Genomic DNA, 20,460 nt, shown 5'->3' with positions numbered 1-20,460 from the left:
GTTATGGAAAGGAAAGAATGGTACTAAACATATTCGGGCCAGTAAGCAATCCGATATGCTGTTTGCTGATGCACAGAAGCTTTCAGTGAGACTGAAATATAGACGTTTGCTTTTTAGGGCTTTCAGAATGCAGCAGTCATACACACAGACTAGACAGTTAGGGGGCAGTTGTGGGCTGGAGGTTAGGGAACCGCAAAGTCACCGGTTTGATCCCCTGAGCCGTCATTTTTTAACGGAGAAAATTCTCACATTTATGTGTTTCTTTGGTCGTTTGTTCAGCCATCGTACTGGTTTTTCTTTTTTTCTCATAACTCTCTGTTTGGAGTCTCTGAAAAACCTCTGTTTGGAGAGTCATGAAGCCCCAACACTTCACCCTCCCCCTCTATCTCAACAAGAATCAGAACACCCTACCCCTAGATGTGACTGCGCAAAACAGAGGGCTAAGGGCTCAGTGGTAGGGGCAAGGGATGAAATGGGATTGGGCCTAAGTCTTAGTATGTAATAAGCTTGGAATGTCGGAATGTTGAGGATTAACTTACATTTACAGCATTTAGCTGACGCTCTTATCCAGAGCGACTCACAAAAAGTGCTTTGTTGTCTACCTAGAGGAAGTGTCTTTGCTAGTTACAGACTTACTTCTACAAAATGTAAGTATTTCTGCCCAGTGAAAGTGGTTACTCCCCTGGCAAGTGAATTTACTTTTTTGAATGCACTTTTTAAAAAAATGCAAATTATATTGTTTTTTTTTTTTCTTCAAGAAGTGGTTCTTGATGGAATAAGACAGTTTCACTAGATAAAGATACTTAAACTTGGACTCTACATAATACACACAGCATTCTCATAACCATGCCATAAACTTTTTACGACAGATGTCATAGTGTTTGATGTCCTGACCACTTACTAAAATACATTTAGAGGGAATTAACCTGTGACATAACATGTGACAATTACTAGCAATAGTGACATGACACTGTTATACTATCGAACAAAATCTCTCATGACAACTCATGACATCTGCAGTGTTTATGGCATGGTTATATCAGTGTTATGTAGCAGAGTTCAAGTCTTACCTGGCTGTTTTTTGTTTGCCTAAATGAAATGAATCAGGAATTGAGTTATGAGGTATTTTTGCTGAATTCTGTCTCTGTGTCTGTGGTTGTATCTGCTCCAGGGCGATGTGTATCAGGCCCATGTGTTTGGATTGGAACCATACACCACCTACAGTGTGCGAGTGGAGGCAGTGAATGGGGCAGGTACTGTGTCCAGCCCCTCGGCCGCAGTACGCACTCTGCAGGCTTCGCCCAGCAGCCTGGCCAACTTCAGCGTCGAGAAGAGAGAGCATGGAAGAGCTCTGCTGCTACACTGGCCTGAACCAGCCTCGCCCAATGGAGTCATTAAGGTACTTAGAAAAGCTATCCTCAATAGTCTGAGCAGGGGCTCTCAAGTCCAATCCTGGGGAACCAGTGTCCTGCACAGTTTTAACTGCCTTAACACACCTGGTGAGGCTCATAAGGTAGATATCAAGGTGGCAGCAGTGCAGGGCAGCAGGTCCTTAGGAACTGGAGTTGAGAACCTGCAGTGTAGAGATCTTTAGTAAGTGACAGGAGCTGGACAGAGTCAGAATTGGTTTTGTCAACTCGAACATCTATTAAGGACGAGTTATTCAGGTTCTATTGCCAGGAAAAAAAGAGAGAAACATATACATGTAACAGAAAATTACACAGAAGCCTTAATAACTAAATATAGTATAATTTTTTTCAGGCAAAGAAATCTGTAGGGATATTTATTCCCCACCTCCAAAGTTCAGTCTCAGAAGTTAGTTGCTTTTTCTGCTTCACACAATCCAAGTAAACCCAAACATATTTTCAACACTGATGTTGAAGTCTGGACTCTGGGGTGGCCAGTCCATTTTTCTGAGAACACCAGCAACTTCTTGACTTCTTTGTTTTGGAAATGTTTATGGTAACACTTTCTATGAATGACACGTTTGTAAGCATCTATAAACACATTCAGAATTTGAATTAATCTAAAAGATAAAAGCTTTAAGTATGTTTATCTGATGATGTTAGTATTGGTGGTCTACCATGTTTTGCATGGTTATTCAGAGTCCAATTTTCTATGTTTATTTTAATTTTTTTTTTTTGGTTCCAGTTTTGGAAACATTTATTTTTTCAAACATTTATTTTTTCAAATAAAAGTACCTTTAACTTTCCTGTTCCTTATGCAAATTAACATTTTGACTGGAAATTAAATAAATGACTTCATAACTCATCTCTTGAAGGCTTGATATGTAGTTAGGTCAACACTGCTAATTTCTCTGTTTCTGTTTCTGTAGATGTATAATATTTTCAGTGATGATAATCTGGAGTTCAGTGGTCTCTCGCGTCAGTTCCTGTTCCGCCGCTTGGAGCCCTACACCACGTACTCTCTGGTTCTGGAGGCTTGCACTGAGGCAGGCTGCACCAGGACCGCCCCCCAGCTCGTCACCACCGAGGAGGCTCCCCCCTCCTCCCAGCTAGCCCCTACAGCCCTGCACGTGGGGGCCCACAGTGTGGAGCTCCACTGGGCTCCCCCTGGCCAGCCCAATGGCAGGATCCTGCAGTACCAGGTAATGGCTATGAGTGTGGAGGACAGCAGGGTCAGGAGTGATGAAGATGACTCAGTGTGGGTGAAGGTCGTGTTCACGGAGAATGCCGTGGAAGCTGGTAGCTTCTCCTGCAATGTATCTGGTCTGCAGCCGTGGAGCAAGTACAGGTTTTGTGTGCGTGTTTCAAACGCAGCCGGTTCGACTGACAGCCCCTGGTTGACCGTTCACACTAAACAAGCTCCTCCTAGGGGACTGGCTTCCCCAGCTGTCAGTCACCTAGAGGGACGGCCTTATGAGCTTTTTGTGTCCTGGACACCTCCGCTGGAGCCCAATGGTATCCTCGTCAGCTACAGGATTCAGAGGGACAGTGTCGGCTTTCATTTCAGCTTCGACTCATCAGTGCTGAACTATACGGATGAGGATTTGACAGCTGACACCGACTACAGCTATGCAGTCATTGCGTGCACAATAGCTGGCTGTGTCACCAGCCGGCCAACTACAATCAGGACTTTAGAAGCAGCCCCTGCGACAGTAGAACCACCCGTAGTGTCCAGTGTCACAGCCCATTCCCTCAGTGCAGCGTGGACCGTACCATCCATCCAGAATGGGGAGATATTAGAATACATCCTCCAGGTTAACCAAGAGAGGGTTTACCGCGGGAAGAAGCTGACCATGGAGGTGACCGATTTAAAGCCACACACTTCTTACATCCTGATCTTAACAGCCTGCACGAACGGAGGCTGCACTTCCAGTCCATCCACGTCAGCTCAGACCGAAGAAGCGCCCCCTACTGGTATGCTAGCCCCAGCTCTAAAAGTCACAGGCCCCGAGTCAGTGGAGGTGTCATGGAAAGAGCCCAATCACCCCAACGGCATCATCACAGGCTATGAGCTCAGGAGAGACGGGCGCGTCATCTACGCTGGCCTGGACACGCGCTACCACGACTTCACGCTGCTTCCCAGCGTCGAGTACAGCTACACCATCACGGCTAATAACAGCCAGGGCACGACCACCAGCCCCCCAGCTGCGGCCCGCACCCAGCCTTCAGCTCCCTCAGGGGTGGCCCCTCCCCGGCTGCAGACTCTGGGGCCCTTCAGTGTCATGGTGCAGTGGGATCCCCCAGCTCGGGCCAATGGAGTCATCATCAGCTACTCGCTGTACAAGCGGGACCCCGCCGAGCCCAATGTGAAGAGGCTGATCTTTGCGCCACATCACAGTGCCTTCCAGAGCCGCAGCTTCTCCCTCACTGCTCTGAAGCCCTATTACAGGTAGTGCTGCCATTATTACTGATGATGGAGATGATCTAGCTCATAGATACACGTACCTAGATGCCATATTGGGTCCAGCCAGGCACGTCAATGGCGCCGCCATTTTAGGGTGGTCAACATCGCTGCTGAACTGCATTCAGTACCATTACAGAGCGACAGCTGAATCCTGTAACAATACTGTCCAAAATTCTACTATTTCCAGAACATTGCACCCAGAAAGCGGGATAGGATTATATAACGGAAGGAAAGGCACCAGTCTACGCTCATGTTTGTGTGATGTTTGTGTAGATGTGGCCGTGTGGTTGGAGAGGAGAACCAGTTGATGTGATTGTTTTTCCTCTGATTTTATATTAAGCTTGTTTTATTTAATAGTCTATTCAGGGGGCCTTAAGTTTATGTAGTAGTTATTTGATTATAATGATGGTTGATGCTTTGTAGCTCGGTAAATTATAGCATTCCTTAATCCGTGTAGATATTCCTAATAGATTAACGTGAAGACCTTCTTACACAAACCTGAGATTTGGTTTTTAGTTGCCGGCTTCTTGTTCGAATTTTCCCCGTTCCACCTTAAATGGTGCGGCTTCAGGCACCAGAAAGTGACTGCTGCACCATTTAAGGTGGAACCGGAAAACTCGAAGAAGAAGCCGGGAAATAGGAAACCAACTTCAGCTTTATGTGTATTAAGGTTAGAAGTGATCCACACATGGATGGATTTGCTGATGTGTCTGATTGTGTTTCTCGTGCTAAAGTTTTAACGCAGACTGAATACTTTCCTGCTGGTCCAGACGGCTAAATTTCACGATCAGTTATTAAAGTAATAAAAGCTACCAAGAGCAGATCCGTGCAGCCTGGATTAATCTGTGTCTGAGGATTATAACTAAACAGATTTGGTGAAAATCGGTTGAGTAGTAAGGAAGTTGTGGCTGATTTGCAAGTGAATCTGTTCACAAGTGGATCTTGACCTCTCCAACATGGCGGACGTGCAGACGTATCGCCTCAGATAGAGAGTAACAGACAACGCGGCGTCTCGGTATGTAATGATCTAGCTTATGTTAAAGAGGAGCTTACAGTAAGAGTTTGGAAGATTTACACCATTTTCCCTTAAACGTAATCAATTAATCTCAGACAGGTTTGGTTTGTGAGATTCGCTTCTGTAGTTTTGCACTGGAGCTAAAGGCTAATGCAGCAAAGTTATTGTAGCGTAGACTCCGCCAGTTAGCTTCATACAAGCGGCTTAACTAAATTAGCTACATTAGCTAACATGCTATCTTCAGTGCAAAGCCAAAGAAGCAAACTCTGCAGAGCCCACGTGTCAAACACCAGGCCCAATCCTGTCCGGCCCGCAAATGTGTTTTAATGTTCTATTAATTTTAGCTCATTTCACAGTACACTGCACTACATTCCCCAGCATGCACTGCAACGTAATGCACACTCTGACTCCTACACCAACAACAATCTATGGGAAAGCGGTTACACCTCAATTCTACACAATTCTGTGTGATTCAACATCAGTCACATCACTAAACACACACACAGAGATTGAGCTCAAATATTAATGAACTTGCAGCAAAGAAAGGCTGGCAGGTGTCGAATTCAAGCAGACAGGTAGGTTTAAAGACTGAGGGACGTTTACGTTTAGAATATTCATGTAATTTTTCTAGGTTTACTGTAAGTGCCTGTATTTCACTGCTGAAGTTTTTGCGTGTGTTGAATAAACAGTGTCCAGATGGGGTCACAGCACAACAGCAATTACATGAAACCTTTTTTTTGGCCCACAGATTAGTTGAGATTTTTAATGTGGCCCCTTTAGTGGTCTTAGTGCTGTAGAGGGTCTCTTCAGTACAGAGCAGTGAGGATCTGGGTAACATTTCAGGACCGCGCTGTAAATAAGATATTAGTAGTGGGTGTTTTTCAGCACTCAGCATTATCTGGGTATTTTCCTTTCTTTCTTTCCTTCCTTCCTTCTTTTTCTTTTTTGAATATTTAATTCACTTTCTATTATTCTTTCTTTTTTGTCTTTTCCTTTCTCTTTTTATTATTTCATTCTCTTTCTTCTTTCTCTTTCTCTCTTTCTTTCTTTTTTGATTCATTCTCTTCATTTTTCTTCCCTTTCCTTCCTTCCTTCTTTCTTTCTTTCTTTTACTTTCTTTCTTTCTTTCTTTCTTTCTTTCTATCTATCTTGCTTTCTTTCTTTCTCTATCTATCTATCTATCTATCTATCTATCTATCTATCTATCTATCTATCTATCTATCTTCCTTTCTTTCTTTCATTCTTTTTCTTTTTTGATTCATTCTCATTTTTCTTCTTTTCTTCCTTCCTTCTATCTATCTATCTATCTGTCTATCTATCTATCTATCTATCTATCTATCTATCTATCTGTCTTTCTATCTATTGCTCTTTCTTTCTTTCTTTCTTTCTTTCCTCTTTCCTTTCTTTATTTCTTTCTTTCTTTCTGTTTTTTCCTCTTCCTGTATTCTCTTCCTTTTTCTTCCTCCACTCTTTCTTTCTTTCTTTTTTCTTTCTTTCTCTCTACCTTTCTCTTCATTTTTCTTTCTTTCTTTCTTTTGTTCTGTTGTATTTACTACACTCATTGATTTAATGACCGTATATCTCACTGAAGCCTGTGTTGTTTGCTGTGTGTCTGTAAAGTCTGCTACGCTGTGTTTTAATTATAGGGTCAGAGAGATTCAGCTGATCAATAGACAGAAAAGTGAATTAAAAAAAAGGATCTGGATATGGGGGGAGTGGAGGAGTCAACCTTGAGGCTTTTCCCTGTGTTCCCATCTCCTCAGCTTAGACAAAGACACTCAAAGGCGGGGAGGCGGACGGATGAAGGATGGCGGAAGGCCGTGTTCGTGTACGCATGTTGAAGTGAAATACAGATAAGCACGGGGGGGGGATAATAATAGCTCATCAGCATTATCGTTTCACCATCGCCACCTCCGTCAGACGACCTTCGCTCCATTCTCCTCCTCTCCTTTCCTCCTTTCTCCTCTGCCCCTCTATCCTGCTGCCGCTGACCCCGTCCCATAAAGACGCGCTGTGTTCTCCAGGCCAGGCCCGTTGCTTTGGAATCAAGGATTTAATTCCATTACAAATTTAATTGCAACAAATGTATTTTTAGGGGTCTCATTAACTGTTTTAAGATTGCAGATAAAATGTTTCCGACAGCAGAATGACTTTTTATATCTCCACATAACCCCATGTCAAATAAAATGTAAACGCTTTTAAAGATGAACAGTAACAGATTCCATGCAACCAGTTAAAGCTTATTTGAACTCAAGCCATCTGTGCTGTATTTGTATACTGGGAAATGGGGTGGGGGAGTTGGGGGGGGGGTGCTCAGCGCTCAGCGTAATTGCTTTTATTTCCATATGCGGCTCTTGTGCAGGTATGAAGTGCGAGTGGAAGCCTGCACGCTGCTGGGCTGCGCTGCGAGCGACTGGTCCTCCGTTCAGACGCAGGAGGCGCCCCCTGCCGGCCAGTCTGCACCACTGCTGGAGCTGCAGGCCGACTCCAACGGCATGCAGACTGTCTTCCTGCTCTCGTGGTCTCCGCCGGCCCAGGCTAACGGGAAGCTGCTGCACTACGAACTGTTTCGGAGGCCGGGCGAAGACGCAGAGGGCCGCTCTGCAGCCGCGCTCGTCTACAGCAATGTCTCCACCTCACACCACGACCGCGACCTGCTGCCCTACACGGCCTACGAGTACCAGGTCACTCATTTCACGCTTCCTGTTTTTCTTTGCTTTCAATTCCTCAGAGGATCATAAAACAGCACTAAACTACCGTTAAACAATAGAGAACGACAGGAAGCTGTTAAAAAAAAAATCACAGCAGAGAACAAAGTAATTAGCGCTCAGCTCAGCAGGGGCTTGACTGAGGCTGGGTTATAATAGAATATAGATCATATAGATAATGGCATCATATAATCAACATACAATAAAGGTAACTGTATTACAGATACAGGAAAATAGACAATAATCAGATTATAGGTCCATTATAAAAAAGGGTGATGTCTTCTTTCTTTCTCTCTTTCTTTTTGGAATATTTCATTCACTTTCTTTTATTCTTTCTTTTTTTCATCTTTTCCTTTCTCTCTTTTTTATTATTTCATTCTCTTATTTCTTTCTTTTTCTTTCTCCCTTTTTCCTTTTTCTTTCTTTCTTTCTTTCTTTCTTTGTTTTTTCATCTCTTCCTTTATTCTCTTCCTTTTTCTTTCTTTGTTTCTTTTTCTTTCTTTGTTTCTTTCTTTCTTTCTTTTTTCTGTTTTTTCATCTCTTCCTTTATTCTCTTCCTTTTTCTTTCTTTCTGCCTTTTTTCTTTCTTTTTTTCTTTCTTTCTTTCTTTCTTTTTCTCTCTTCCTTTATTCTCTTCCTTTTCCTTCCTTCCTTCCTTCTTTCTTGCTTTCTTTCTGTTTTTTCATCTCTTCCTTTATTCTCTTCCTTTTTCTTCCTTCTTTCTTTCTTTCTTTCTTTCTTTTTACCTTTCTCTTTATTTTTAATACATTATAATAATACATAATAATACATTACAGTTATTTTCTGCTAAATGCAGATTTTTTAATTTAGTGTGGTTGGGTGGACACGCACTAACTTGTTAGCTTTTCTTAACTGCTGACAGTTAGCTTGATGAAACAGTTTTGATGATGAAAGTGTGTTATCAGATATAAAAACAGTACATATACAAGATATAAAGAACCGTTATTGAACAGAATGCTTTTCACCCAATCAGATTATGTGTTTGAAATGAACCACTGTATAAAGCACACTTTCCACCTGCGTTTGAGATGTTAGAAAAATGAAATCACTTACATTGTATGGGTAGACGCTGATTGGGACATGCTTGTAGTATTTTTGCCATTTGTAATCTGTCAAAGCTGCTTCATCTCACATGGGTCTTCTAATCTCCGGCAAAGACATCGGGCCAAAACGATCTAAGATCTACACTAATTCATTGTGAGTAGTTTGATGTCAAATGGAGTCGGGATTGTTCACAGTGGCGGTGATAGGAACCAGACGTAACACCTCTAATAGATGCACTGATTATGAATACACTGCATGAGATACTGTTTTATGATATTTTTGGCTTAAAACATTTTTTTTAAATCCATTCATGGAATTAGAGCTACATTCAGGGTGCTGTAAGGCAAACAGTGCCTCACATCTTATCATTTTATCATTTTCAACAATAAATCTGAAAACTCAGAGGACATGTAGGTTGACCGATTGTTTTGGATGGCAAGTAAATTAGCTATATTTGCATTGTAGACATCGTGACACCTGGTTCCTATCACTACCGCTGTGTGCCTCCACATCCCTCCCGTATCAGACTATGACGCTTGCACTGGTCCAGCCGTGATAACCGATGAGCCCTCAGCTCCATTTCAGCCACGCTACCTCACTTCGGTTGGCATGACAGATGTTTAATCTAGCCCCCATATTCATAGCGCCGCTGTCCCTTACAAGACCTTTCTTAATTGACAGGCTAGCCTTTAGAGCAAAATAACATTAGCATTTGATTGTCAGACGTGAGAAGTGTGGGCCGGTCGCAGGCTAAATTGATAGACTCTACCTGATTGTTCTGTCTTATTTATGAGCGGTAATTTATGACAGCCGGCGGGCGGGGCCGAGCGACGACGGACAGGTGACAGGGCCATTAATCTCGGACCTGGCAGTGCACCGCTGATTACGATCGAAGCCATCGAATTAGCCGCCGCGGCCTCGCGAACGTACAAGCATCGGAAAGACCTTTTAATGCCTATTTGCTCTCCCTGGAGAGGATGCTAACTGTACTGGATGTGTGGGCTTGTGTGTGGGGAGGGTCCCTGAGTTTTAACCTACGCACTCACACACCAACCTGATTGTAATTTCAGTGGATTAGGAAGCTGATTTAATCCATTCAACCTCAGTCCATTTTTCACTTTTAAGGAGAGTCACAGTTATTACTGTGATTGATGCTTTCGTCCAAATGTCATAACACAGTCCCTCTTACCTTGTTTCGTTCCGCTGGGGCTTTGCTCTGGTCCAGCTTGCCTAGCAACACCAAACCTGCTCCACGAGCAGCAGCTACATATTTTATTGACACTTTTATGCCGAACCTTAATTAGCACTCCTATTGGAAGTGCTCGCTTTTGGCCCAGTGTTGATGAGCGGGGCGTGGTGGAACCCTCTCAGAACCTGTCGCTGGGCAGACTTTTCCCTCACTGCTTAAACTCAGATCCATTAGAGCTCACACATGACATATTTTTATTTTCCCCTAATTACCGTAATAACAGCTCAGTATGCAAGTGGTGGCGCAGCAATAAAAAGGTCTGTTCCGCCTGCAAGGACACGGGGATGTCCTAGTCTCACTCCGCAGTCGAGTCCGACACAGTACTTTACAGAATCTGCCCTGGTCCAGCTTGAATAGTGCTACTGTCTGTCTGTCTGATCCATTTGTACTTACAAAGCTCAGTTCCAAACTAGTTGTCGGAGTACGTGAAATGCAAATATAAACAGAAGCAGTGATTTGTAAATCGACTTCGACCTGCATTTAAATAAAAATAGTACCGAAGGCAAAATATTTTATGTTTGACCTTCACTGTTCTTTGTAAATATACACTCATTCTGAAACTGCAACAAAGTTGGGACTGGGGCGATTTAAACTAGAACCTTTGAAAAAAGTTAAAAAATATATCTTAAAACAGTTTTTGCAGTCATGCTCGAATATAAAAAGGGCATCCAGGATAGGCCTTGTGAGCCAGAATGGGTCGGGACTCGACACTGCAAGCAAGCAAGCAAAGTTTATTTAAAGCAGCTTTACAAAGAAATCAGCATTACAGAAAGAAATCCGGGTCCGAGCCCCCATGAGCGTCGCCAGTGGCGACAGTGGAAAGGAAAAACTCCCTAAGAGAAACAGGAAGAAACCTTGAGAGGAACCAAGACTCAGAAGGGGAACACATCCTCCTCTGGTCGACACCGGATAGTTAAACATTGTTAGTACAAAAAACGGGGAAAACAGGTGGAGCAATGATTAATTTGATTAGTTTAGTTTATGCAGCAGCAGCATCATCAGTGGGGTCAGGTTGTGAGGGTGAGGTTTGCACGGCGTAGTACAGCATGAAGCTCAATGGTGGTCAAGCCGGCCCAGAGGGCTGGCAGCAGTGGCACCCCATCAAGGCAGAAGAGGCAACAGCATCAGAGGCACAGGATGGGCAGCTGTTCAACTCGGCAAAGAAAAGAAAGGAAAAACACACAGAGAGTCAGTTCTGTAATGAGTGACTGATCACAGATTACAGTGTTAGCAGAGCAGCAGAGACTCTGGCAGGTATAGAACCAACAGGGAACTGTGCCAAAAATGATTCAGCAACTAATGCAACAGGAGGTATTTCACCCTCTGTGGTGCATAATATCATCAAAAGATTCAGGGAATCCAGAGAAATCTCTGTGCATGAAAGGCAAGGGCAAAAACCACAACTGAAAGGCCCTCGATCCCTCAGACGGCACTGCGTTAAAAAACGGCACGCTTCTGTATTGGACATCACCACATGGTCCTGGGAATATGTTAACTAACTGTTGTCAATAAACACCATTTGTCACCACATTTACAGATGCAAGACTTCACTATACACAGCAGAAGCTTTGTGTCAACAACCTCCAGCAACAGTGTCTACTTCTCTGAGCTCAGGCTCGTCAGAAATGGACTGACGCGCAGTGGAATATTATGATCTGACGAGTTAACCTTTCTAATTGTTTAGGGAAATAATGAAGGTTGGGGTTTTTGGGCCAAAGAAGAAGAGAAACTTCCAGATTGTTACCAGCATAAAGTTCAAAAGCGAAGGTGTGTCATGGTATCAGTGTGTATTGGTGCCCATGGAATGAGTAACTTGCATGTCTGGGAGAGCCGTATTAATGATGACAGTCATAACCGTTTTAGAGCAACATATACTGATAACATCTTTTAAAGTAATGTTCATTTAAGCAATAAAACACGAGAGGGAGTGTGTTATTATGAAATAACATCACAGCTGTGATTTGGTCACCGTAGATCATCACAGCCGTGATGCCATTGGCGATAACACACTCCTCGAGTGTTCTACTGCTTTAATACAACAGTTAAATAAATAAAGTAATAAATTAATAAACTGGGTCGTGAACGCCGCGTTTAATATGTTTTAATGTTCGCAGTTCCTTCACCAAATTATAGTTCCTTAATGAGCAGCTTGTTGCTACGTCAGAGTAACGAGCTCCGCCCACTCGCTGCACAGTCTGCTGTAAGCCTCGCCTTTTGAAGTACAGACTGAGCTATAAAACTGCCGCAATATCAAGTTCAGCTCAGTTTTGTCAGTTTTTGCCAGATCAGTATTAATGTTGTTTTGTTCCAGCCAGTCTGTAAAGCATCTTACAGCCCATTTAGTTTGGCGAATGGTGTTGGGTTCATTTCTGGCTGATTCCAGGTTGTTCAGCTGTTCTTCTGTCTCAGCTGCCGACTGAAAAGCTGCTCAGTGGTGATGACAGTTTGGGAATTTAGTGTCGTCTCATCTTCAGAGTCTGACCAAATCGGCTGTCGGTCAAATGTGATCTTAAAAGTATCCGTTTTCTGTCAGAAGTAAAAAAACGTTCAAATGGCTTGAGCGTCTCCTACAGCTGTCAGAGTCGTTGCTTAGCATTTGTCAGGTTTTGTGAAGCTGCAACTTAGTCAGAAAGCCAAAAACCCTGCTTCATTACACAAACACCAGATGCACTACTTTTTGTTGTCTGACTACAAGCCAAAACAAACAGCATAATGTTAACACCACAAAAAATATATATTTAAGCTTTCTTCTCCTCATCTTCTCTTTTTCTTCTCAGTCGTTCAGCCCCATGTGCTTATGTTTGTTTTTGAGACATGATTAACCAGTTGTTTTTACCCCTTACTCGAACATCTTAGACAACAGGAAAAGGAGACGTTATGTAATACAGTGATATACACCGATGTGTCTGATCCACTCAGACCAGCACAACACACACTAACACACCACCACCACGTCAGTGTTACTGCAGTGCTGAGAATGGCCCACCACCCAAATAGTACCTGCTCTGTGAGGGTCCATGGGGGTCCTGACCACTGAAGAACAGGGTAAAAGGGGGCTAACAAAGTATCAGAGAAACAGATGGACTACAGTCTGTAACTGTAGAACTACAAAGTGCACCTATATAGTAAGTGGAGCTGATAAAATGGACAATGAGCGTAGAAACAAGGAGGTGGTCAGAATGTTATGCCTGATCGGAGTAACATGTTGCAGTAATGCAATTTGAAATGAGTGTATATTTTAGGTTTACATTGTAAAACATAATGTTTTGTGTTTGTGTGCTGTTTTCAGTTTTATACAGGGCGAATTTATTTTATTGAACTTATTGATCACTGCTTTTTTAGTATTTCATGCATCATCCTGACTTTTGGAATTGAAGTTTGTATGAATCTCTTTTATTTTTATTTGCAGATATGTGAAGCTTTACGATGTCTGACATGTCTGAATGAAAGCATGACAAAACGAGTCCAATGTCACTCTCTCGCTTCCTCCTGCCATGTTGACCTTTTCGCTGTTTCAGGGTGACAAGATGACCTTTCTGTGACCCTCTCCACCCTCGGTCGCCACAACACACTTCTATACTCTTCAGACAGATCGGGCCGTCTGGTCGTCACTCTTCGGCAGCTGAACGCGTCCAGACGGGAATACGCAATCAGGCTGTGTGGTGTGCAGTCCACGCGTATTGCCACTTAGATCTATCATTCTGATTGATCACGGTCTAATTGCCTATTATTGAGGCTAATTTAACCCTATCCACTGGAACATCCATCTGCCACCTCGATTCCAACTGACAATCTACAAATTACTTACCCATGCAAATGGTGACCCCGGCTGACCTTTTGCTGTTCCTCCTCTCTAATTATACCAACAGCTCGTCGGCTAAATAAGATTACTTCAGCTAGCTGTATGTTCGTGTGCTCCTTGATGAAGGTGAAATGTAATTTCCATGTAGATTTCCTCACCAGCGCCTCAGTAATGGACACTGGCAGTTTTGGACTGTTATTAATACTGGGGCTTAGACAGAACCTCAGGTTGCTGGAAGGAGTGGGCAGCTGCTTTCCCTCTTGAGGATGGCGCCAAAGGCAGGAGCCCAGCAGGCGAAGGTGACTCCTCTTAGAAAGGAGGAGTAAGTGCGCTGCCTCTGAACTGTCTCGCTGAGCCGGTGTCAGTGTCAGGGCCAGGATGGTTGGCCTGTAGGTGACAACTCGATCCACTGACCTGTAGTGCTGCTTTTTCAAGTCCACGTCTCTGCCTCACACTCTTTGCAACAGTTTTAAGTTCAACTTGGACTGGACTACCATGGAAAGACTAGTAGATGAACGCTTCATTAAGGGTTATACAACAGTTAGCTCCGGCCACGCAAGCTGATTGGTTGAGAAGCATTCTAACCGTTTTTCACAAACACTGTATCACTCTGCTGAGACGCCGTTGCTAAGCAACGACTTTGACAGCTGTAGGAGACGCTCAAGACATTTGAACGTTTTTACTTCTTACTTTGCCACAAACAGAAAACGGATACTTTTAAGATCACATTTGACCGACAGCCGATTTGGTCAGACTCTGAAGATGAGACGACACTAAATTCCCAAACTGTCATCACCACTGAGCAGCTTTTCAGTCGGCAGCTGAGACAGAAGAACAGCTAAACAACCTGGAATCAGCCAGAAATGAACCCAACACCATTCGCCAAACGTGTAGTCTGATCTTCAGAGTCTGACCAAATCAGACTGAGCCATAAAACTGCCGCAATATCAAGTTCAGCTCAGTTTTGTCAGTTTCTGCCAGATCAGTATTAATGTTGTTTTGTTCCAGCCAGTCTGTAAAGCATCTTACAGCCCATTTAGTTTGGCGAATGGTGTTGGGTTCATTTCTGGCTGATTCCAGGTTGTTCAGCTGTTCTTCTGTCACAGCTGCCGACTGAAAAGCTGCTCAGTGGTGATGACTGTTTGGGAATTTAGTGTAAGGAGCTGGAGAACGAACTGCCGGCTGTGCAGCGAGTGGGCGGAGCTCGTTACTCTGACGTAGCAACAAGCTGCTCGTTAAGGAACTATAATTTGGTGAAGGAACTGCGAACATTAAAACATATTAAACGCCGCGTTCACGGCCCAGTTTATTAATTTATTACTTTATTTATTTAACTGTTGTATTAAAGCAATAGAACACTCGAGGAGTGTGTTATCGCCAATAACATCACGGCTGTGATGATCTACGGTAACCAAATCACAGCCATGATGTTATTTGCTCCATCTGCTGCATCTGTAGCGTATGGCCGATTACCACAAACAACAATTTCACACGTTTTCCTGAAATTAGAAAACAAAGATTGACTCAAACTAACTTATAACAGAATCTGTTCTGGAGATAAAAGCTCAGGGCATTTACCTTCAGTTTTGCCAGTTAGTAAAATGCATGCTTAGATTGAGGTCAGGTGTTTGACTTGTCCATTACAAAACATCCCACTTCTTTGCCTTAAAAAGTCTTAGGCTGCTTTTGCAGGATGCTTTAGGTCATTGTCCATCTGCTCTGTGAAGCGCTGTCCAAATATTTTTTAAGCATTTGGCTAAATCCTTGCAGATTATTTTGCCTCACACACTTTTGAATTCTTCCTGCTGCTTTTGTCATCAGTCACTGTCAATAAATACAAGGGAACTAGTTCGATTGGCAGCCACACCCTCAGCCATGCCATAACACTACCTCCACCATGCTTTACAGATGAGGTGGTATGCTTTGGATCATGAGAGGTTCTTCTTCTCCATCATTCTGGAACACATTGGTCTTTATCTCATCTGTATGTAAGATGTTGTTACAGATCTCTAAAGGCTTTTTAGATGTTTTTTTTTTTTGCCAAACTCTGATCTGGTCTTCCTGTTTTTGAGGCTTACCTATTGTTTACATCTCGGGATAACTCTCTGTATTTACCCTGGTGAAGTCTTCTCTTGATTATTGACTTTCATGCAGATATGCCTGCCTCCTCAAAGATGCTCTTGATCTGGGCAACTGTTGTTAAGGAGTTTTTCTTCACCAAGGAAAGAATTATTCTTTAAGACACCACAAGTTGTTTTCTGTCTTCCAGGCCTCCTGATCTTCCTGACCTCACCAGTGCGTTCTTACTTTTTAAGAATGTAGCAAATAGTTGATTTGGCCACACCCAAATCAACTGTCTGTGATAAATTTGTTTTGATTTTTCAGCCTAATGCGTACTTCACTGCCAGTGACTCTCTTTGGACTTCATATTGAGAGTTAACAGCTGCAGATTCCAAATGCAAACACAGCACTAGAAATCAACTCTAGACCTTTTATCAGGTTACTTGTAAGTGTAATGATACCTGGCCTTGGAATTACTGAACAACAATTACTTTTGAGCCCCTAAAAATTGGGAGCTGTGTTTGAAAATTGTTGTAATTTCTACACTGTTCACCTGATTTGGACGTAATATCCTCAAATTAACACTGAAAATCATTGAGTTTACATCCATGATTTAATTTCAACTCTGATTAGCTGTGGTAGACAGCTAAATTAGCTTTGTCGACATCCAAATAATTATGGACCTGTAGATAAATGTTTAACCAATTCTTTCAGTAAAAGGTTCATGTAATACACTTATCATGTGTAATTACATGACTAAAAACTGAAGTTGATTTATATGTATTTACTATTGTAATCCATTTGTAGCAGACAATACATCCCCAGTAGCTACACTGTTGTTGCATGTATTGTTAATGTGTAATTACACAGTTATGAGAGACCATTACAAAGTAAAACCAAAATGATTGTCACTGTGATTTCAGGTGTGGGCTGTGAACTCGGCAGGTCGTGCCGGCAGCCCATGGGCTCTGGGCCGGACTGGGCCAGCTCCCCCTGAAGGCGTGAGCCCCCCCAAATTCCTGCGCGTCCATGCTACCTCTGCCGTAGTGGACATCACCCCGCCGTCCAAACCCAACGGCATCATCAGCCTCTACAGGGTGTTCGCCCAGAAAAAGGACACGCACCTCCTGGTACACACCACACACTACACTCTGCAGTCTCACAGCCTCCTGTTATAACATGCTTTCAGTTAGTGAAATTTGGCGGTTTTGTTTGACAATATGAAGTTACAGCACATGGAGTTTTTAAGGACTCTTAAGGCCTCAGTAGACTTCTTGCAGAGACGACGTTCGCCTGGCCTCAGCAAACAACATGACGTAATTACAGAGAAAACGAACAACCGCAGATGTTGCGCGGAGGCTTTGTCCGCCGTGTCGCGCACATGGCAGCTGGGCAAACTGTGGACGAAGACGCTACTCGACAAAGCCTCTGATTGGTCGGAAAAAAGAGAGGTGCCATTAAACAAAGATGGACGACTCTGAGGAGCTTTGGGTTTGGCAGATACACTTATATTTCACTGTGAGATGCACATTTGTTAAATAAACGATGAATATCTACTAAATGTAAGAAGTCTATTATTCGGTAGTACTTAGTAGTACTAAGCACCAAAACATACAGGTTATCTTATATTTAGGTTCATAAGAGGACGAGGCTGAAGTTGGCTTTCTATTCACCAGCTTCTTCTTTGAATTTTCCCGTTCCACCTTAAATGGTGGCGCTATTCTGAGCTCAAACGTCACCATAGTTAGAACTGTGAAAGAATCGTTTTCCAGCAGCCATGAAACTTATCATAAAATGTCATAGCAACGTGGAGCATCCGTGACAGGCAACACCAAACCGCAGAAGGTATGCGAGGTTGTAAGCTCTCAACCCTCGAGAATTTCGTTCCGCAAGAAGTGCTGAGGCCTTTACTCTGGTTTATGAGAAGGCAGATAAACACTTACCAAGCACTTTATTAGGAACACTATACTAAAACTGGGTTGGGCCTCCTTTGCTCTCAAAACAGCATTAATTCTTCATGGCATGTGATGTCAGGTGCACGTTCATGCTGCGAATCTCCCGTTCAACCACATCCCAAAGGTGATTAGATTAGATTAGATTCAACTTTGTCATTGTGCAGAATACAGGTAAACAGCCACTGAAATTCAGTTAGCATCTAATCAGAAGTGCAAAATACAGTATTATTTACATATTAAGTGCAGAAGGACAGTATAGTGGTTAAAAAAATCTAGATATGGAAGTATAAATATATATATATATATACAGAGTGAGTGGAGAGCGTACAATGTGGTAGTATGTCCTATGAGGTAGTATGTCCTATGAGGTAGTATGTCCTGTGGGAGGAGCATATGTAAACTTGTACAGTAGTTGTTGGTGCGAATATAAATAGTGCAGTAATAGACTGTGCAAATATGAATAGTGCAATAATACTAGGACTAGTGTTCATTTGGATTCAGATCTAATTAATTGGGAAGTGATTGGGAAGGTTCCTGAAGAGCATTGAACTCAATGTCATGACCATGAAACAGTCTGAGACGACTTGTTTTGTGATGTGGTGCATTATCATGCTGGAATTAATCGTTAGTCGATGGATAAATGCAGGGAAGCACATGATCAGCAACAATACTCCAAAAATGAAAAACGAGTACTTTGAGCTTAATGGCCATTTTGACTAGAAATGAAATAAATCCCTGACGGAACTGCATACAGTATATAAATACAGCAACATGCTCTGCTGTACAGGTCCAGGTAAAACAGACAGCAGGAGATGGTTTGAGAGGAGTGGCTTTAGCTCCACCAGTGACCAATGTAATATCACGTTCTACCTTACTCTCTGTGTGTAGCTGTCAGAGGGAACGTCCCGCCAGCAGACTCTACACGGCCTCATGCCCTTCACTGTGTACTCGGTCGGGGTGGAAGCCTGCACCTGCTTCCTGTGCTGCAGCCGAGGTCCTCTGAGCGAGCTGCGCACCCAGGCCTCGGCCCCGGCCCAGCAGCCCCCACCCCGGCCCGTCACCCTCACCTCCCGCTGGGCTTTGGTGGAGTGGGATGAGCCCCTGCAGCCCAACGGCATCATCGAGAGGTGCTGAGCGTAGATCACGTTTGATTTTCTCTCTGTCCAAAGCAGCTGACATCAACTAACAGAAACTGTTTATTCACTTTAAGGGGAATTTCTATGTAATTAAATGGTTAATTATGCACATTAAGTCGTTCAGAGTGGTTAGATGATAGAGAACCGTACTGAGTCAGAAATGTTTACACAAAGTTTAAAAGTTACCTTACAGAAAGTTATGTAAAATGGTTACAGTTCACTGCCTGAGACATCGTTTTAGGATAGTTTGGGGATAAAATTTAGCCTAAATTTGTTTTTTAAAAGTGCTGGAGGGGTACATGCCAGGCACCATAAGGCAAAATAGTCCCCCAAAAACTTATTTCTTCAGATTTACCACTAATTTACCATCATTACATATAAAACTCAGAAGACTTGTATGTTCAGTCATAGCAAATGAAATTTGTGTTGTAGGCACTGTGACCCCCGGTTCCTATCATCATACAATAAAGCATTTCACATCAAACCACTCTGAATGACTATATTTACATCGCAACATTAAATCATGCAGACAGTTTGAACAATTAGTGGAATTCCCATTTAAGTGTTTTGCTCAAGGCTGTGGCAGTTGCCATTAGCTGCTCTGAAACCCATGATGATGTGAGCTGTACACATGTTCTCTGGCTACTAAGCTACCAGCACCTGTGTACTAACTCAGGTCAAGTCAAAGTTTATCTATATAGCGCCTTTTACGACAGGTGTTGTCCCAAAGCAGCTTTACAGAAAATCCAGGTCCGAGCCCCCATGAGCAAGCCAATGGCGACAGTGGCCGGTAGCTAGAATGAACAAATGCATATTTTCTGGTTATTACGATATGAAAATGCATCAGTGCATTCACAGTCTCAGGGTGGCGAATGAGGTGCGTCTAGTTTGGAATCAGTAATAATTGCTTCTTATAATATGAAATAGCTTTCTTACAATAACGTCATATATTCCTGGTCCAATCAGTATTTAATAGTTGTTTTAAAGACCTATAAACACAAATATATAAAATATATACTATAGATTTGTTTAAATATGCGTAATCTATTTCTTGGCCTAGTGTGGATTGTAAAGCATTTAGTCACACATAAATTCTTCAGATATAAATTAAAAAACTCCAACTAAATCTGACACTTTTTATGTGTGCAGTTGTGTGCAAAAGCTTGAACGCTCCTGTCAAGTGGCATGTTTTGTTGATTTTTTCAGTGAATATAAGTAATAACACATCTTCATTGAATATAACATTGAATATAAGTGTATTATATTTATATAAAGTATGCCATAACACTTTAACACATGTTTTTGGCCTTCTCCCTTACATACAGAGATTTCTTTTAATGATATTTTGTACTGTAGATGATAAAAAGTTCTTTGCTGTTTTACATTGAGAAACGTTCTTCTTGAATTGTTGCACTATTTGATGGTGCAGTCTTTCACTGAGTGGTGAACCCCTCCTCATCTTTACTTCTGAAAGACTCCGCCATCTCTGAGATGCTCTTTTATACCCAATCATGTTACTGACCTGTTGCCAATCAACCACCAGGTGTTTTTTTAGAATTACACAACTTTACCAGCCTTTTGTTGCCCCTTTTTTGGATT

General features: G+C 42.6%; 1 protein-coding gene across 1 annotated transcript in view; it reads left to right on the top strand.

Annotated features, from left to right (window-relative positions):
• The window catches only part of ush2a (Usher syndrome 2A (autosomal recessive, mild)), a 399,698-nt gene that overhangs the window by 366,068 nt on the left and 13,170 nt on the right, over nucleotides 1-20,460 (top strand). The window contains exons 61-65 of the mRNA XM_036594065.1: nucleotides 1,172-1,399; nucleotides 2,336-3,855; nucleotides 7,248-7,569; nucleotides 16,694-16,900; nucleotides 18,614-18,852. Coding sequence (XP_036449958.1) covers nucleotides 1,172-1,399; nucleotides 2,336-3,855; nucleotides 7,248-7,569; nucleotides 16,694-16,900; nucleotides 18,614-18,852 — 2,516 coding nt within the window. The remainder of the gene's footprint in view (nucleotides 1-1,171; nucleotides 1,400-2,335; nucleotides 3,856-7,247; nucleotides 7,570-16,693; nucleotides 16,901-18,613; nucleotides 18,853-20,460) is intronic.

This window comes from Colossoma macropomum, unplaced genomic scaffold, assembly GCF_904425465.1.
Source record: "Colossoma macropomum unplaced genomic scaffold, Colossoma_macropomum, whole genome shotgun sequence".
NCBI classification, from domain to species: Eukaryota; Metazoa; Chordata; class Actinopteri; order Characiformes; family Serrasalmidae; genus Colossoma; species Colossoma macropomum.
Note: the sequence above shows the minus strand (reverse complement) of the source record. Positions and strands in the feature narration are given on the sequence as shown.